The 15,285-nt window shown below is 44.3% G+C and overlaps 1 protein-coding gene and 1 long non-coding RNA gene across 2 annotated transcripts; both read left to right on the forward strand.

The window, feature by feature from the left end:
• Positions 1–11,286: 11,286 nt before the first annotated feature.
• LOC116801615 lies at positions 11,287–12,704 on the forward strand. The gene is made up of 2 exons (XR_004362125.1): positions 11,287–11,674; positions 11,757–12,704. It is a non-coding gene; the product is annotated as an uncharacterized LOC116801615 (long non-coding RNA).
• Positions 12,705–13,515: 811 nt separating this feature from the next.
• LOC116803566 lies at positions 13,516–14,201 on the forward strand. The gene has a single exon (XM_032727380.1). It carries the CDS (start codon positions 13,785–13,787, stop codon positions 13,947–13,949), a length of 165 nt encoding a protein of 54 aa, XP_032583271.1. The 5' UTR covers positions 13,516–13,784; the 3' UTR covers positions 13,950–14,201.
• The last annotated feature ends 1,084 nt before the right edge of the window (positions 14,202–15,285 follow it).

Genomic DNA, 15,285 nt, shown 5'->3' on the forward strand with positions numbered 1-15,285 from the left:
CACATTTGCAGAAAATTTAGCATGCGTCAGTTTAATTAAGGGAATAGATAGAAAGAGTCTGTGAATTTGAGCCTTTGGCTAGTTAAGGTAGAAGATTATCTACCACATAAGAGAAGAATCTTAAAGAACACAACTTGAACACGACTGTTTCACCATTAATACATACTCCAAAGAACAAAAAACAGCTTGATCACGAATCTATGTTAGGAGCTTTACATCATCGCCGTCACTTGGTGATCTATCGGGTGACACTTTCTCCATCCAGCGAACGATCCATCCATCTATCTATCTACCTAGCCGCCACCCTCCCACATCATTGTTTTTTTCACGCTCCGGCCATCGATCGCGACTGGAAATGGGAAACGGGACTGGAAGCGAGCGAGGCGTCGCTTCATCATGTCGCATAAATAATAATCAAAAGTAACATTTTCTATAACGCGCCGCTGAGCCACGCCACCCACATGCACACACTGTGGAGTGTGTGTGGAAATATATATCCAGCCCGCATGTTAGGCAATCGAATCGAATCGAATCGAAAATTGTGTCCAACAAAGTAGCCGGCCCCGGACTTGAGTGAGAAACAGTTGGAAAATTTATGGCGCAAAGTACAGTGCCCGATTGTCAACCGGCAACGGGCAAAAAATAAACCGAAAAAAATCGGAAAAAGAAGGCCAAAAGACAAGCGTCCAAACAACCAACCAGTTTCTTCTGGGCTGAAGGAGCAGACGGAGCTGAGCAGTCTTCGGTGCAGATTAGTCACATGTCAGTTTCAATTATCGTCGAGTCAATTTGTTGAAAGGCCGCAAACGCAGCAGCCAAAGCAGCTAAAAAGCAGCCAAAGGCCCAAACCCCGGGCCAATGCAAAAGAGATCCAGATCGGTACCAAGTCGCCAAGTCAATCGATACCGCATTGGCCAGATTTCGCTTGAAATATTCCAACTGCGATGCATGTGGAGTCGCTCCAGCCAGGAGTCGTCAGAATGGGAATCAGGCGAGAGAGTCCACATAGAGAAAAACTATCTAAGCCGAAGCAATTGAATAGTGGTTTTCCATACGAGGAAATATTTAATGAGTCGAGGTTTTAATGAGTCGTTTAAAGTATTATGTACTTGGCCCCACGTTGGGCGCTAGTTGCTTTAAAAGCAAACGCTTTTTCTAGCCTTATTAATCTTGTGAAATGTACAGATGGTTAGGTGACATTTCGCTTAATACGGTTTCTTAATTTTTCTCTCAGTGTCGCGACTCAGAATCGGAGCCACCAAGCGCGTCTGATTATCGGCAGGACAACGACAACTGCGAACTGCAAAGACGACGACGATGAGACGGCATAGGGCATAACTCAGATGCTCTGCTATGATAATTTCCAATAAGACCCGTCGCCGCTCTTCACTCCGATCTGCCGGGATCTGCAGTCTCCAGTGCGCTGATCTGCTCTGGAAATTGATGATGCCGAGTATGTTTGGAGTCAGCTTGTTTACACAATTCAGCGCACATTGAGGTCGGATACCGGCATGGTGTCGTGTAGCCAAAGCTCGAAAGGAATTTGTTTGGCCGCTTCCATCAAAGAGGCGCCGAACTGAAATCAAGATCAAGATTGATATCGGGCTTCTCTGCCGTCTTTCTCTGTTTTTATTTTTTATATCCCTGGTGGTCACAACAAATCGATGAAATTCCTAGACAAATGTTTGGGTTGCATAATCGCATTTCTTTATTTTTGAGAAGATTGAAGATTCTGTCACCCAGTTCACGTACGGTTTGCTCGCTCACGTACATCGGCTATTTGTCGAGCTGACAAATTGTCGCCGCATCTGTATCGGAATCGGTGTACCTGTGTATCTTTGTATCTGCGCGATACTCGCACTCTCCTGAGCGGCAAAAAGCGTGTCAACACATTGTGTGAGTGCCCCAAGCCACCGGCTCATTTGTCTTTCGAGCTTTGCTTTGTTTGCCAGCATTTTGCTTTGCCTTTGAATGCCAGCCCATTTGTCTTAATGGTTCAATGCTGCAGTTTCGGACTCGGTTCCCCCTCCGGAGTTGGTCAGTCCTCCAATCTTCGTATTGGATTTAAGTTTCCCAGGGCCAGCTAGCTTGCTAGCCATCTACCCAGTCAGCTTGCATCTGATGTGCAGCATTCCCCGAGAGTCCCACGCACCTGGTCGGCCCGACTTTGACACCTTTTCATTGTCATTACCTTTGTAGTGGTTGCTGTCGCTAATGCGAAATATCAATTTTCCCAAGAGTTCACGTGTGTGATGTGTGTGTGTGCCGAGCTTATTGAAAGTCAAACAAATCGTAGTTCCGGCGTTGTCTTCTGACACTGCGGTTGAACCCATTTTGTAATGATGTGTGAAACGGGATCTGCGGTTGCCGTTACGGAAATGGGTATTACTCACTGAGTGGAGGTGGGTTGATACCTAGATGGATTGTTCAGAAAGGAGAAACTCACACACTTTCAAAGTAAGCTATATACTCCATCCGTTTTGTATTACCTCTGTAGAGGGAGCCACTTAGGACATTAAGACGAGTCTTCTGTTGATTAAGAATTCTTAAGTGACAGCTGAGTTCTGTCTGGCTGGCACTTGGATGTGGATGGCTCTTCAAGGAGCAGCTGTCTAACTCTCGGTCAAAATCCGCTCAAATACCCCTGTAGATGGCGCTTTAGCTCATCTGCTCTCGCCTGGGACAGGCTTTAAACCCAGCAGCAGGCCGCTGTCGCCGCTGTCATGGCTTACGCTCAACAAATGATTACCAATTTCTTCACACAATTCATGCATAAAAATAATTCCCAATTAGCTGCAAAGCCATAAGCGAAATAAATAAAAGGAGGCGCACAAAAAGGCAGCACCGAAACAAAAAAAAACAAAAAAAACATATATGTATATATAAAAATGAGCAGGCGCCTTCGTGTGAATCCCGTTGCAGCGGTAAAAATAATAATAATCGTAAAAAAGGCATTATGATGGGAGGGGAGGAGGGTTGTATATATCCATATGAGTGTCCAGACAGGGGGTGAAATGAAAGGGAAACTGAACAAACGAGAGTGCGACATGATGTTGATATGTTAACAAGACGCCCCAAGAGTGCCAAGTGGTAAAGATGATCCTCAGATCTCAAAAAGGCGAAACAAAAACATCAGGGACAGCCGTCACAGTTGGCATTATATTCCTCATATAATCCGGTAGCGATGTTTGGCATATGTGAATGAATGTTTGTTTTTGCAAACGCGCCAAGGATTCGCAATAACCAGACTTCAGCTCCAACCCAGACTCAGAATCTTAAGCCAAGTGTGACTGAGTTGGTTTGGCATCTCTACGTAATTTCCATATAGGGATTCCATATAGGATATAGCCTCGAACTTCTTTGTCTTCAGCTGCGGTTCAAAGCCAAAATCTTGTGACCTTTTATTTTTCCATTTTATTTTTGAGAGGTTTCTAAAAATGCGCTTTGATTTATTTTTATTGATGACCATATAAATGGTCGAATGGGATGCGGATGGGAATGGGTTTTTGGGGACTCCACCGGGTCGATTCCCCAATACATTTCGCGGGTAGCCACAGTAGTAGTTGGCTGGTAGTAGTCATCACCCAACAGCGGGGGGGGGGAGTTCTCCAGATCTTTGGGGCTTCGGTGATGGCATTTTCAGAAACATTTCACGCTGTGTGAACGACATTTTCTTCGGGGTGCTTCGTTAAGGATCCACCTCCTACATTTCATAATTCACGGAATATTATTTCTTCCCTCTCCGTTGGCAGAACAATGTTGAGCCCGCTGTCATTTGACCACTTCACAAAATATATTCTCATTAAAATTGTGCTTTTTGGTGCTTCTTGTTGTCAGCTCGGTCCTCCTGGGATGCCAGCCGAAAAGATTCTGTCTGTAGACATTGGCCAAGGTGTCTCTTTGGAGCCTCTTTTCGATGGGGACGGGGGTAGACGACGCCGCCACCACGCCCACCCCCTGTGGTTTTGCTTCCGTTGGAGACGCCACTGACACTGGAGCCTGGCGAATCGCCTCGGCTCGAATTCGGATTGGAATTGGATTGGGCAGCGGATCGCTGAGATTGGCGGCCACTTGCGGGCTTTGTTCAAAAAGTTTTTTACGCTGTTTATGTGCAAATGTCGAAACAAAGATATTTCTTTAAATTGATAAAGATGAACCATAAACAATGCGCCAAGGGAGGCAGCCAGGTGGTAGCCCAACAGAGGGGATGCTCATGGGATCATCTGAATGGGCTGCGGTCATGAAGGTGGACTTCACTCTGGAGTTCAGCAACGTTTCTCTACTAAGCTTTTAAATAAGTTATAAATATCTAAACAAAATGAATATTGAGCATGCAGTTTGATATATTTCTAATGGTTCTATGCTCCTTATTATGCTGCAATTATTATTAATTTCTGGGTCTCATACAAGATATACAAGATTTCCTCGAAAACCTCAACACCTCAATATCAGCGATCTTTCCTACCGAGAAAAGCTGTGACTCCATTGGTTTACCCCACAGCATTTTGTAATGAAATTTTCTCAACCATTTTTCTGTGGCGTTTCAACTACCCCGCCGCGTGAGCTAGTGAAATATGTTCATTCACAGTCTCGGCTCTAAAATTCATTCAGCACTTTGGCCGAGCTTTCTGGTTAAGAGACCTCCACCGGATGTGGGCGTCAGCAGGCATGTAATCTGATCCCTGACAAATCGGTCTATTAGAATAGCGAGCGGAGCGGCGGGCCTGTGTGTTGAAATATTTGTCGCATGCACCACTCGAGATCCCGATTCCCAATCTCCATGGCTGGGCTCCATGTGGATCCGTGGAGCATCATCGCGATCGAGCGTAGGTGGCGCTGGGCTTGGGCTGTGGCTTTGGGTTAACCCCATGGTGCACGAGGTGCAGTCTGCTCCTCCACCCGAAAATGAAGAAAAGAATAAAAGGCCAGCACTGGGAGAAATTGGCACAGAAAGGAACGAGATTATTACTGATCATGTGTGTTTTCTTAAACATTTGTGAGGCCATTTAATATAAATGAATTCATTCAACCTTTCAAAATGCTTATTCAGTTAGCAGTTATCCTTAAAGCAAGTAGATTTTCGGTATGTAGTCCCTATTTCTCTCAGTGCACGCACCGCAAAGGGAAAAGTCTTCGCTGGCGCGTGTGCCTAGCCCTTATTTTCCTGGCTCCATTCCTTCTTTCTTTTCGGCCTTAGTTGTTGTGCGCTTATTTTTTGTCGATTTTATGAGGCGCAAGTGGCGACGTTTTGTGGTTGCAAGGCACACACAGAAACAGCCACGAAAACACCATGCTTGTGGCCCAGTGGACAGCTAAAATGTTGCACGTTGCCGGTGGTTTGCGGCCCGTTTCGCCCCCCGTTTAACCCCTGGCTGGCCCCCTCTTTTTCGGCGCCGCAGCAATTCATAAACGTGGGCGATTGATTCTCGTACCTCGTGGCCCCATCTTCGCCAGATTTTCAGCTTTTGGGCCTCGGCGGCGGCTCAACTTGAGTTTCAGCTGCGACTTCTTCTGCTTTTGGGCTTTGGCTTTGGCACTAAGGCTGGGCAAATGGCCCGCGGCATTGCGATTGAACTTCAAGTTATGATCGTCGTCGTCGGAGTCGCAATGGCAAAAGCAACAGCAAAAGCAACAACAGCCGTGGTATTGCCACATTGATGGACGTTCCGCTCACGAATGAACTGAGATCTCGGTACGCGCCACCACTAACAACAACAGCTGTAGCACTAGGACTCCCTGGCAGGTGATGGAGTCCACAAATACCCCTTACAGATTGTCTCTAGGGTACGTATATTACCATCACATCGAACTAAATTGCATTTTGTAGAATACCTAGTTACATACCTAGGACTCTCTATATTCGAACCTTTTGAATGCCATATTTGCTGAAGGGACTCGTTTATCCTTGTGAGTATTACCAGTTTATATCTACCCTTTCTTTGTATCTTGAAGACGAGGTATGGGGCCACAACACACGCTGTTACCACTTATTGATGGCACATTGTGATGGTGATGCGTTTTGCCTGCTTCACCAAAAAAAAAAGGAAAAAATGAACGGAAAAATATGTGGAAAAAACGGACCCAGCAAGCGGCCCCAGACTCCCCATATCTCTCTCGAGCTGGATGGAGATGGAGGGGCGTTTTGCTCAAATGTATGATACCCACCCACGAGCAGCAAGACAGAAAGCCAGCGAAACTATGATGATGACTGCTCCACTGGGGCCACTCCCTCCTCCCGCGATTTTAGCCCGCTCCCCGCTCGCTTTTCGGATTTGGTTTTGGCTTTGGTTTTGGTTTCGGTTGGGTTGAAGGTGCATCTTTCGGTTAGGTTCGGTTTAGTTTGGTTTCAGTTCAGCACCCCTCGCAAAAAAGGCAAAAATAAAAATGGCAAAATAAATAAGACAATGCAGAATTAAGCGTTTCCTTTATTGTTGTTGCCGGCTGGTGGTGGCTGGTGCCTTTGTATTACTTTAAGGTGTGCTCCAGGTAATAATTTAGTTAAATCATATTTTCGGCAAAAGACCAAACAGCAACAAAAAACCAAGGGCCACGGAACAACGCTTGTGCAGTACTAAACATTATTTGCCTTTAACACTCACTCACCAACTCAATGCCGCCTATTCGCAGAAGGATTGAATGAGGCTAAGTCGGATGGATGGATCGATGTAGATCACAAGCGTACCTTTTAGGTTAAGTAAAGTTAAGTACTCTTTGCTTTTGACCGTATAAAATACAATCCTTCAATCTGATCAAGTTATAGCACAAATACTTTTCGAAAATATCCAATTTAATCAATTTGTTCGCTGAAAAGTTCTGTTTTTTTATCACAACAATTGAAATAGTTGTCTAAGAGTGGAATGTCATATCTCGTTGAACTCGCCATAAAATATCCTATAAAGTGGAATTCCAACTTGAAAATATAATTTTTTGGCCATTTTTGCAAAAAATGATGATGGTACCCCTTACAAAAAAAGTGAAAATTAAAAAAAAAATTTTTTTCAAAATTAAAAACAGAGTGATGGAGATAGTTAACTTGGATCATTTGCAGTACAAATAATTGGTTCCTTGAGTCAAATTTTGGAGAAATCTTAAAAAAAATCGTTTTTCTGTTGTAATGCTCATCTTAGTTGTTCTATTTTCATGTGTTTGGAAAATCATGAATGCCTTTTGCTTTTGTTAAAAGCTCGTCACCAAAATATCTTTGTAGTGTCATAAATATGCAATATAAATATGGCATCTTTGTTTCACATTCTGAAGGGGTAAGGGAAACGAGTTTCAAAAACAGCGGCAGCTTGCCGCTTGTCTTGTCTAACGATAAATAACAGTTAGAGCTGGACCTACCGTATACGCCAAGATCTTACCAAAATAATACGAGACCCCGAACAACAATAACAACAACACAGCACCCAAGTTGGGTCTGATCAGCTCAGCTGAAATCAAGTTAGCATTTTTAAGGTGTGACCAAAAGCGAACGAAACTCATAATTTTTTAAATTAGCATTTTTGTTTCCATCTTCTCGTGTCTTTGGTTCAAGTTTGGACTGCACTGCGATTAAAACTGGAAATATAAGTGGTAGGATTAATTTAAAATGGAAGCATATTCTTCTGTTTTTAATCGGAACCTTTCTTAATACAGATTTAATATGTTGTTATATTGAAAATAGCATCATTCAAGTCATATCAGTAGATTTTACGTAGATATTCAATTGAATAGTGGAATTATTCGTTATGAAATTCTCAAGCCACTTAGGTGTTTTAAGTAGACTTTTCTCCAAGTGCAGGGTTCGCTTGTCAGCGGAGACACACGAAGCCACCGCAGATGGTTTTATTTTACGTGGCGGGCGTTGTCATAAAACGAAATTTACAAATTGTGTCCCCCCGCAGTCGAAAAAAAACGAAGAAATCATACAAAGAATCAACTGATGATTATGCCGATTCGACGACATAGACATCATCGAGCATCATTCTGCAGTCTCCCCCCGGATTCTTCCCGATCCACTCAAGTGGTTGCAATAAACTCATCAATAAATTGCCGTCTGTTTCGCTTGGGTTATGTGACGCCAGTGGAACCACCAACGCAACCACCGCACGGTCATGTGGAATTCTTCTCGAGTTGGGTCGATCTGCTGTCTTGAGTCTTCTGTTTTTGGCTTCTTCTTCCTTTGGCCCCGGTGGTCCGGCTCTTTCTTCTCATCGGTGGCTTTCTTTCTACGCGCGTGGCTAAGTGGATTTGTGTGTTTTGTTGTGCGAGAAAAATGTTTATTGTTTCAACTTTGTTATCAGTGGTTAAGTAAACACAGCTCACACACTCGCCAAGTGTGGTCAATTTTTTTGTTGTGGCCGTGTGATTTCTAATTTGTTTACACTCAAACAAAGGGCTACAGAATTATTGTACGCTTATTTATGGCTGCAACTGTCAATGTCAAATGTCCCAATGTCCAACCGGAAGAGCCGCTCTGCCCGATCCATTGATGATCGCTCTTCTCCACACTTTGGACTCGGATTCGGGTTCATTTGGTTTCTCTGCTGTTTGGTGACCATATCTCTGGGGCCTGGAATTTTGTCTGAATTTTGCTGGGAATTTATTAGTACAAAGAAGTCGCGTGTTGGGATCATCAATCAGAGGGAGATCGAGAAATCGGGTTCAGAATCAGAAGCTTTGGTTGCAAGAGGTGTTCCAGGTGGAAAACAAAGTATTTCACGCTTCTCTTCTTCGTTCCTAGTCGTCCATGGAAGTCCAACAAATTAATTACGATAACATTTACTGGCATGAGTTTTTAGTTAAAAATATAAGATCACTCCTTAAACAATGCAAACATTCCCTTTACAAATTGAATACCTCGTAACGACTCGATTATCCCATCTAGATCAAAAGATTCTCTGCAGAGTCTTCATTATTCAAAGGTCACCTCCCCCAAAAGTCAGACAAGATTTCGATTTCAGATATGCAAAACACTGCCCGAATCCTGATTGAAATAAGGTTGCGACGCCCCCGTTGGCTACAGAAGATAAAAGCTGCGATGGGTATCACTTTAACTGGTAACTGGATGAAAATCCTGGCAAACTTCAAGCATTAACGCTGCCCGGCCCGCCTCAATGTTTATTCAATTATCCCAGCATGGTGGCCGAGAAAAAACATCCCGGATGGACGAGCCGAGAGCAATCCACCCCGGTTCTAACCATAACCATCCATTAGTAGCAACTGTTTCGCTGGTAATCTACACCATGCCACGCCCATCCGCAGATCATTTAACATCCCCCGTTTCGTCGGAAGGGAAATTGTGGAAATGGGGTGCGAAGTGGGTACAAATTATTAAGCTAATCAACAGCAAAAGCAACAATAGGAACAGGATATATGGCCGTTGAAATGGGGGAAGCAATTTGTCCCCTTTCATTTTGAAAGGGAATGCTGATAAGCGTGAAATTTATATAGGTGTCCACTCGAGATGGGCACTTTAAAGTGCCCCGTGAACTGTCAACGGCAGCCCGAAGGGATCCGAAAACGGTTGTCGGGGTTACCGGTACCGGACTTCGGAATCCGGAATCCGGGTTATATATTTAGTTATATGCTTCGTTGATCTTTGAACGCAAAACGGCTTACGTAACCATAATTGAGTCGACTGGTCGCCTGTCTGCTGCATCTGTTGGGTTTTAAGGATATGTTATGGTTTGGAATTGATACCATCCCTTTTTCTACCCAGTAAACAACTTTATGATATAGAGTTATATACGATAGAAAGTATCTCCGAGTGTAAATGTATCTCTGCGTCAGATTATCTGCCGTCTGCAGCGGCTTAGACTTCATTTTTACTCTGTCTGATGTTGAAATGAAAAGGGGTTTGGAGTGTGGCCTCCGGCTCTTCATCATAATTCTCTTTTCATATATGTACATAGCTGTTCATCTGGAGCTTACCTTGTGATTAGGTGTCGTAATCGTCGAACAGGGACTCAACCTAATTAACCATTAAGTGAGCGCCATCATGTCACAACTGTCGGCTTAGAAAAGAGTTAAGGAGTTAAATGTATGGGGATCAATGGGTCGGTGAATGTTCTACTCGGATTTACGATGCTTGCGGCAAAGAAAGATGGTTTTACAGTTCAAATACTTTCTACAGGAAACCATCCATCCAAAATCAGCACTTATGACGCATTAATCACTCACCAAACATTCATTTCCCCACTGCAGTTCCACTCGAAGCACTCATGACTTAGAAAAATCCCACACAAATTGCTAATCCTTGGGCAAACAAGATCTCAGCCACGTTACCTAAACCCAACGACGAAAATATGTCACATTTTTTTTCACTCTAAAAACGGAAATTTACAACTGGCCCCCACTAATAGAGACTCTCAAAATAGCCGACCATAACAGTATTACAACACCTTGACGGACGCTAAACTCAGTGTTTGTTGACAAATACTAAGGGGTATGGTTCGGCATGTTATGGTATGGTATGCTATGGTATGGGGCTTACATATAACGACAGTCAACTAACGTCCGCGATATCCGTGCAAAGCAATCTTGTCAGTATATTACGTTAATGACAAATTGACGGCACCGGCTCTTTGATGTGTTGTGTTTGATTGTTTTGGTTCTAATCATCGTCGACTGCCGACGAAGTAGTCGTGGTAAAAAAAAAATAAAATAACAGTAATGGTGGGGGTGGCTGTGTTCAGCGGAGGCGTGGCAGAGGGCGGGGGCGGGGGCTTTTCGGATCTCAGGGGTGTGCTTGCAAATGATTCGTTTTAATTTAACCGCGTACTCGTAGTCGTCACTCAATTAGCTTGCAGCTCAGCGGAGCTTATCAGTTTCCGAAAAGTCATATAACCCCCCTAAAAGTGTTTGTCCAGGGTTGGCGAAGGGGGTGCTGCAGTGGCTCAGGAGGGGTGTTGGTCGGTGGGCGGTGGGCGGCGAGGGGAGATAAGCTCGACCACTATCTGCACGGCTCTCTCGCTCTCAGCGAGGTGGGTTTCCACTGCACTGGGCGGAAATAGGGCCAATTAGAAGATCATTTTATTCTCGATAATTGAAGAGATTATTCCTTTTTAGGAAAATCAGTATTATGCGTACTAATTTTATTCAGTGTTGAAGCATTAAACATACACTTCCTATCATCAGTTGCCTAAGATAGTTTATGATCCCTTGCTTATGATTGCTTAGCAACTATACTGAGCAAATTAAACCCATTTCTTTCAGTGTACAGTCCAGTTGTGTGGTTTGACGTTTGTGAATGTTGTAGTACACAAGTCGATCCAGCGACTGCTCCGTGCTACGTGCCCGGCAAGTTGTCAAACAAGCCGTGGGCAAATACGCAGTGCCAGCCGGTGAGCACGGAGTGCCGGGCAACTGTACGGAGTACGGATTACGGAGAGTGCGGAGCGTGGAGCCCTGTGCCGGACTCCAAAGAGAGGAGACCACCCCGCTGCACTCGTCCGACTGTCAATTACAACTCTAAATATGTGTGCACACTCGACATTTGTCGCATTTGTTTGCATTTGCGCCTGCCTGCAATAAAATCCAACAACCGACATCGCGCAAGAGTTATACGTTCTGGCATATGGGAATACACCGGAAAATATGGGCGGAAAGTAATCTCAGAAAGTATCAAAAAACTTAATACTACTCTGGTCTATTGGTGCCCATATCGTAGCATATGCAACTGTGAATATTTACTGTAAGTGATTGAATTTATTTTTCATAACTCCAAATGACACCAGTTTCTTCCGGTGTATTGCGACTTCATATGCATGCTTCAGTTCTCTGCCGCAACGTGAGAGAACTCTGTAGAAGCGTTGAGCTCTGTGGAATGGCCCCAACTCCCCGTCGGCAAAAGTGTCCCGTCCAATAAAATCTAATAACCACTTGGGGACACCGTTTGGGCTCTCCCTCCACCACTTCTCCTATCGTCGGAGGAGTTCTATGCCTCCAAGGGCCCAACAACTGCGGACCTTATAAGCAAGGTCTCTCTATTCACTTGCACGATTTTCGGCAGCTTTTCTTCTTCTGTATTATGACATTGGCACAAAGATGCGGCGGCGACTGCAGTTCCAGAAATTTAGTTTTCCTGGCTTTATGATCGCTTGTCGGTCGTCAAAGGGCCTTTACGGGTGGGTTAGTGTGAGCAGGGGGTGGGGAATGGGGAGACATGGTGTCTAGGAGACAGCTGCCATGTCATTTGTGTGTGTAAGTGCCCATAGTTGGGGTATTTGGGGGTAGGATTACGAAAAGAATTCGGGGAATTCACAAAATGAACTAATCGGAACCAAAGTTGTCTTTAAAAATGGGAAAATTTATTTTTATATTGAGCAAATATATTTTATAGACTGATAAGTTTATGTAGTACATTTCTAAAAGTTGTTGTGGGTAATTCAGAAATGCTTGGGTACTTTAACTACCGCATACCTTTGTGTAAGAAAAAAACATACTGAACACCACGTAAAGTGCCCCAACAGAAATGCGAAAATCTTTACGAGATGGCACCTAATTAGGCAGAAGAACGCCGCCAGAAATTTACGTTTCCTTCAGTTCTGGCGCATCTTTCAACTCAGCAAACTGCAAGAAACTATACTTAAGACTTTTCGAACACTTGAACGCCAGCGATTGGCCCAAAAAAGAGTAAGAAGCGCTTTTCCCACACAGAAAAAAATAATATGACAAATTGTTGTTTATTTTAACATATTAAAGTTTACAATAGTCAAACTGAAGATATCACATATTTTTTGTGGAGTATTAGAAACTCTGCAAAATTGAGTTCAGTGCGTGGCTGGCGCGTACTTTAGCACTGAGCAAACACGGATTCGTTCCCATTGAGGTGCCGATGCGGCCGAGTCAGAATTATTGGCGTAGTTACGACCGGACGGACAGCCACATACATCAAATCATAAAGCAAATGGTGCCGACAAACTAACTGGCCGGAGCCAAAATGGCAGAGTGGCCAAATAACCAAATAGCCCGGCCGACAGCCCACTGACATTTACATTCGCCCCAAAAAGACAACGCCACGGCAAATGAACAACCGATACCGATGGCCAAACAACCAAATAACCGAGCCAGAGGAGTCGAACAACCGACGACAACGAGAACGTTCCGCTTTTTTGCGTTGGTTCCGGGAAACGCAACAAAATTTCACAACGCACCAAAATGTTTCCCTTCTTCTCGACTTGGCCATCATCATTGGCCCCATCATCGTGCCCCCCCGCTCCATCGCCAGAGCCGCAGGAACGCAATAACACCTTGACCAAAAGCAATAGCCAACTTCAAAGAATCTTCCAACGGCCACGCCTCGAACACTAGACAACAACATTGTTGGTTGGTGTTGTTGGTGCACCGAAAGAAAATACTAATAGTTAGTAACTAGGATTATTTCTCGTATTTACAAATTATGGATTATAGTAGATTCTATCTGGAAAGTACTCGGAAACTTTTAAAAGTTCTTAAAAACTTATTTTTGATGTTATTTATTCGTGTAGTGTAATTTATACTTATACCCAATTTTCCTCCGTGTAATGTTGCTTTGGCGTAGTCGTTTTTACATTAAGTGTTGCAGATCGAAGGTGGAATGTTGCCGCGTTGTCGTTTGCCGTTGATGGGCTTATTAAAGTTAGTCAGAGTTGTTTCCTCTTTCATTTCTTTTTTTTTTTGTCTGGGGCGGTGCGGAAACCTCAAAGCGAATTTAGTGCGCTCCCGCCCCTTCCGCATCGCCCCGCCGCCCCTTTTCGGGGTTGTCCCCTCGCGTTTATGACGACAATGCGTTTGCTGTCATAATTATTAGTCAAACACAAACAATGAATTTCATAATTTTCCCATCAATACGGTCCAACAGCCGGTTGGAGCGACGTTGGAGCGTTCGTAAACTTCGAAAGCGTTCAAACATCCGCTCTTCCCGCACGCGCCGCTCGGGAAGAATGCCCTACTCTTGGCCGGAGGATGAGCTGGATACTACGACATAGCCTGTGGCACTAGGGTACTCCCAAGGGGGTCGCGAGGAGTGGAGGCACTCTGTGGAAATGAAGCCGTCGCGCATAAAGTGTGAAATTGCTGGCAATTCGCAGAGACGCTCCATTCTCGGCGTTTCTCAGTCTTTGGAGGCTGTTTAGAGCCTGGACTAATGGGAGATGCCAGTGCACTCAGAGAAATAGTTGGCACTAAGCTATTTTGAAGAATATTGATACGATAATTTGGATGCTTGTTTGTAAATATACAGCATCTGAATTATCTATCCATATTGCAGTAGCGTTGAGTAAATAAAATAAAGTTGCTTTCAATTTTGTTCATAATTTTTCTCAGTGTCGCTTGCACGCTTGTTCCATTGAATAGAACAATATCCGCGCAAATATTTGGAGGGGGAGGAGGCGGACTGGAGGTGGGGCCGAGGAGCCGGCTGGCCACGGCAAACAAGCCGGCACAGAGCCGCGGGATCTGGTCAATGGGAATGGGTCCCAAACTGGGACGCAGAGCTCGGACTCATCCATAATTGTTGTTTGATCGTTGTAATTGGTTTGGTTTGGTGCAGCTGAAGCACAGGAAATGCAACAGCCCCATAAAGACAACATTGCAGGCGGCTTTACATTGATCCGTTTAACGATTGACAAACGCGGCGATCTTTTCGGGAAGTCAGAGTCAGAGTTAAGGAAAGAAAATAAAAGTAAGCTAAAGGGGTGAGATGGCCGTGGAAGGAAACGCGGTCGGCATTCGCTTTTGAACTGCACTGTAGTTGTTTGTGTCGTTATGGCCGCATCTTTTTGTAGTCGATAATAAAAATTGTAAACTTTGTGGCAGTCTGGAGCTGGAGCTCCACCCTCGTTCTGGAATGGACTGCCCACTTTTCGCTATAAAATCTCTTTCGAGCTCTTTCAGCGGACACGCCCGGAATTATCTGGATGTTCCTGTGTGGGAAATGGGGTGCCCCGATATCTATATATCTCACACTCTAGTGGGTGGTACTTTCGATTGATGAGATAGCGCCTGCTCCACTTGTCCACCGGCTTGTACGACATTATTTGACTGGAAATGCGGTGCAGCCTGGAAGTGGTGGGAAAATATGGGCATTTCTTTGTTTTAGCCCCACTATTGTCGATCGTGTTTGTTGTCAAAGGCTTGTTGAAAGAGGTGTTTGAAGGTGTGCACCTTAATGCTACATTAATTGCCCTTGTTGGCACTTGAGCGATAAACATCGGTACAAATATTTGATTTTAGTTCGCTACAAGTGCGTAAATAGTGTAAGTGCAAGAGTGGAATCGAAGCGGTAGAAAGGTAGAAAGGGTGAGAAAAACGTTTTGGAAAATT

The sequence above is a fragment of the Drosophila sechellia genome, chromosome 2L (genome assembly GCF_004382195.2).
Source record: "Drosophila sechellia strain sech25 chromosome 2L, ASM438219v1, whole genome shotgun sequence".
Taxonomy (NCBI): domain Eukaryota; kingdom Metazoa; phylum Arthropoda; class Insecta; order Diptera; family Drosophilidae; genus Drosophila; species Drosophila sechellia.

Bases quoted from the DNA above. Each gene is read 5' to 3' on its own strand.
- LOC116803566 (XM_032727380.1), top strand. From the start codon at position 13,785: ATGAATTTCATAATTTTCCCATCAATACGGTCCAACAGCCGGTTGGAG.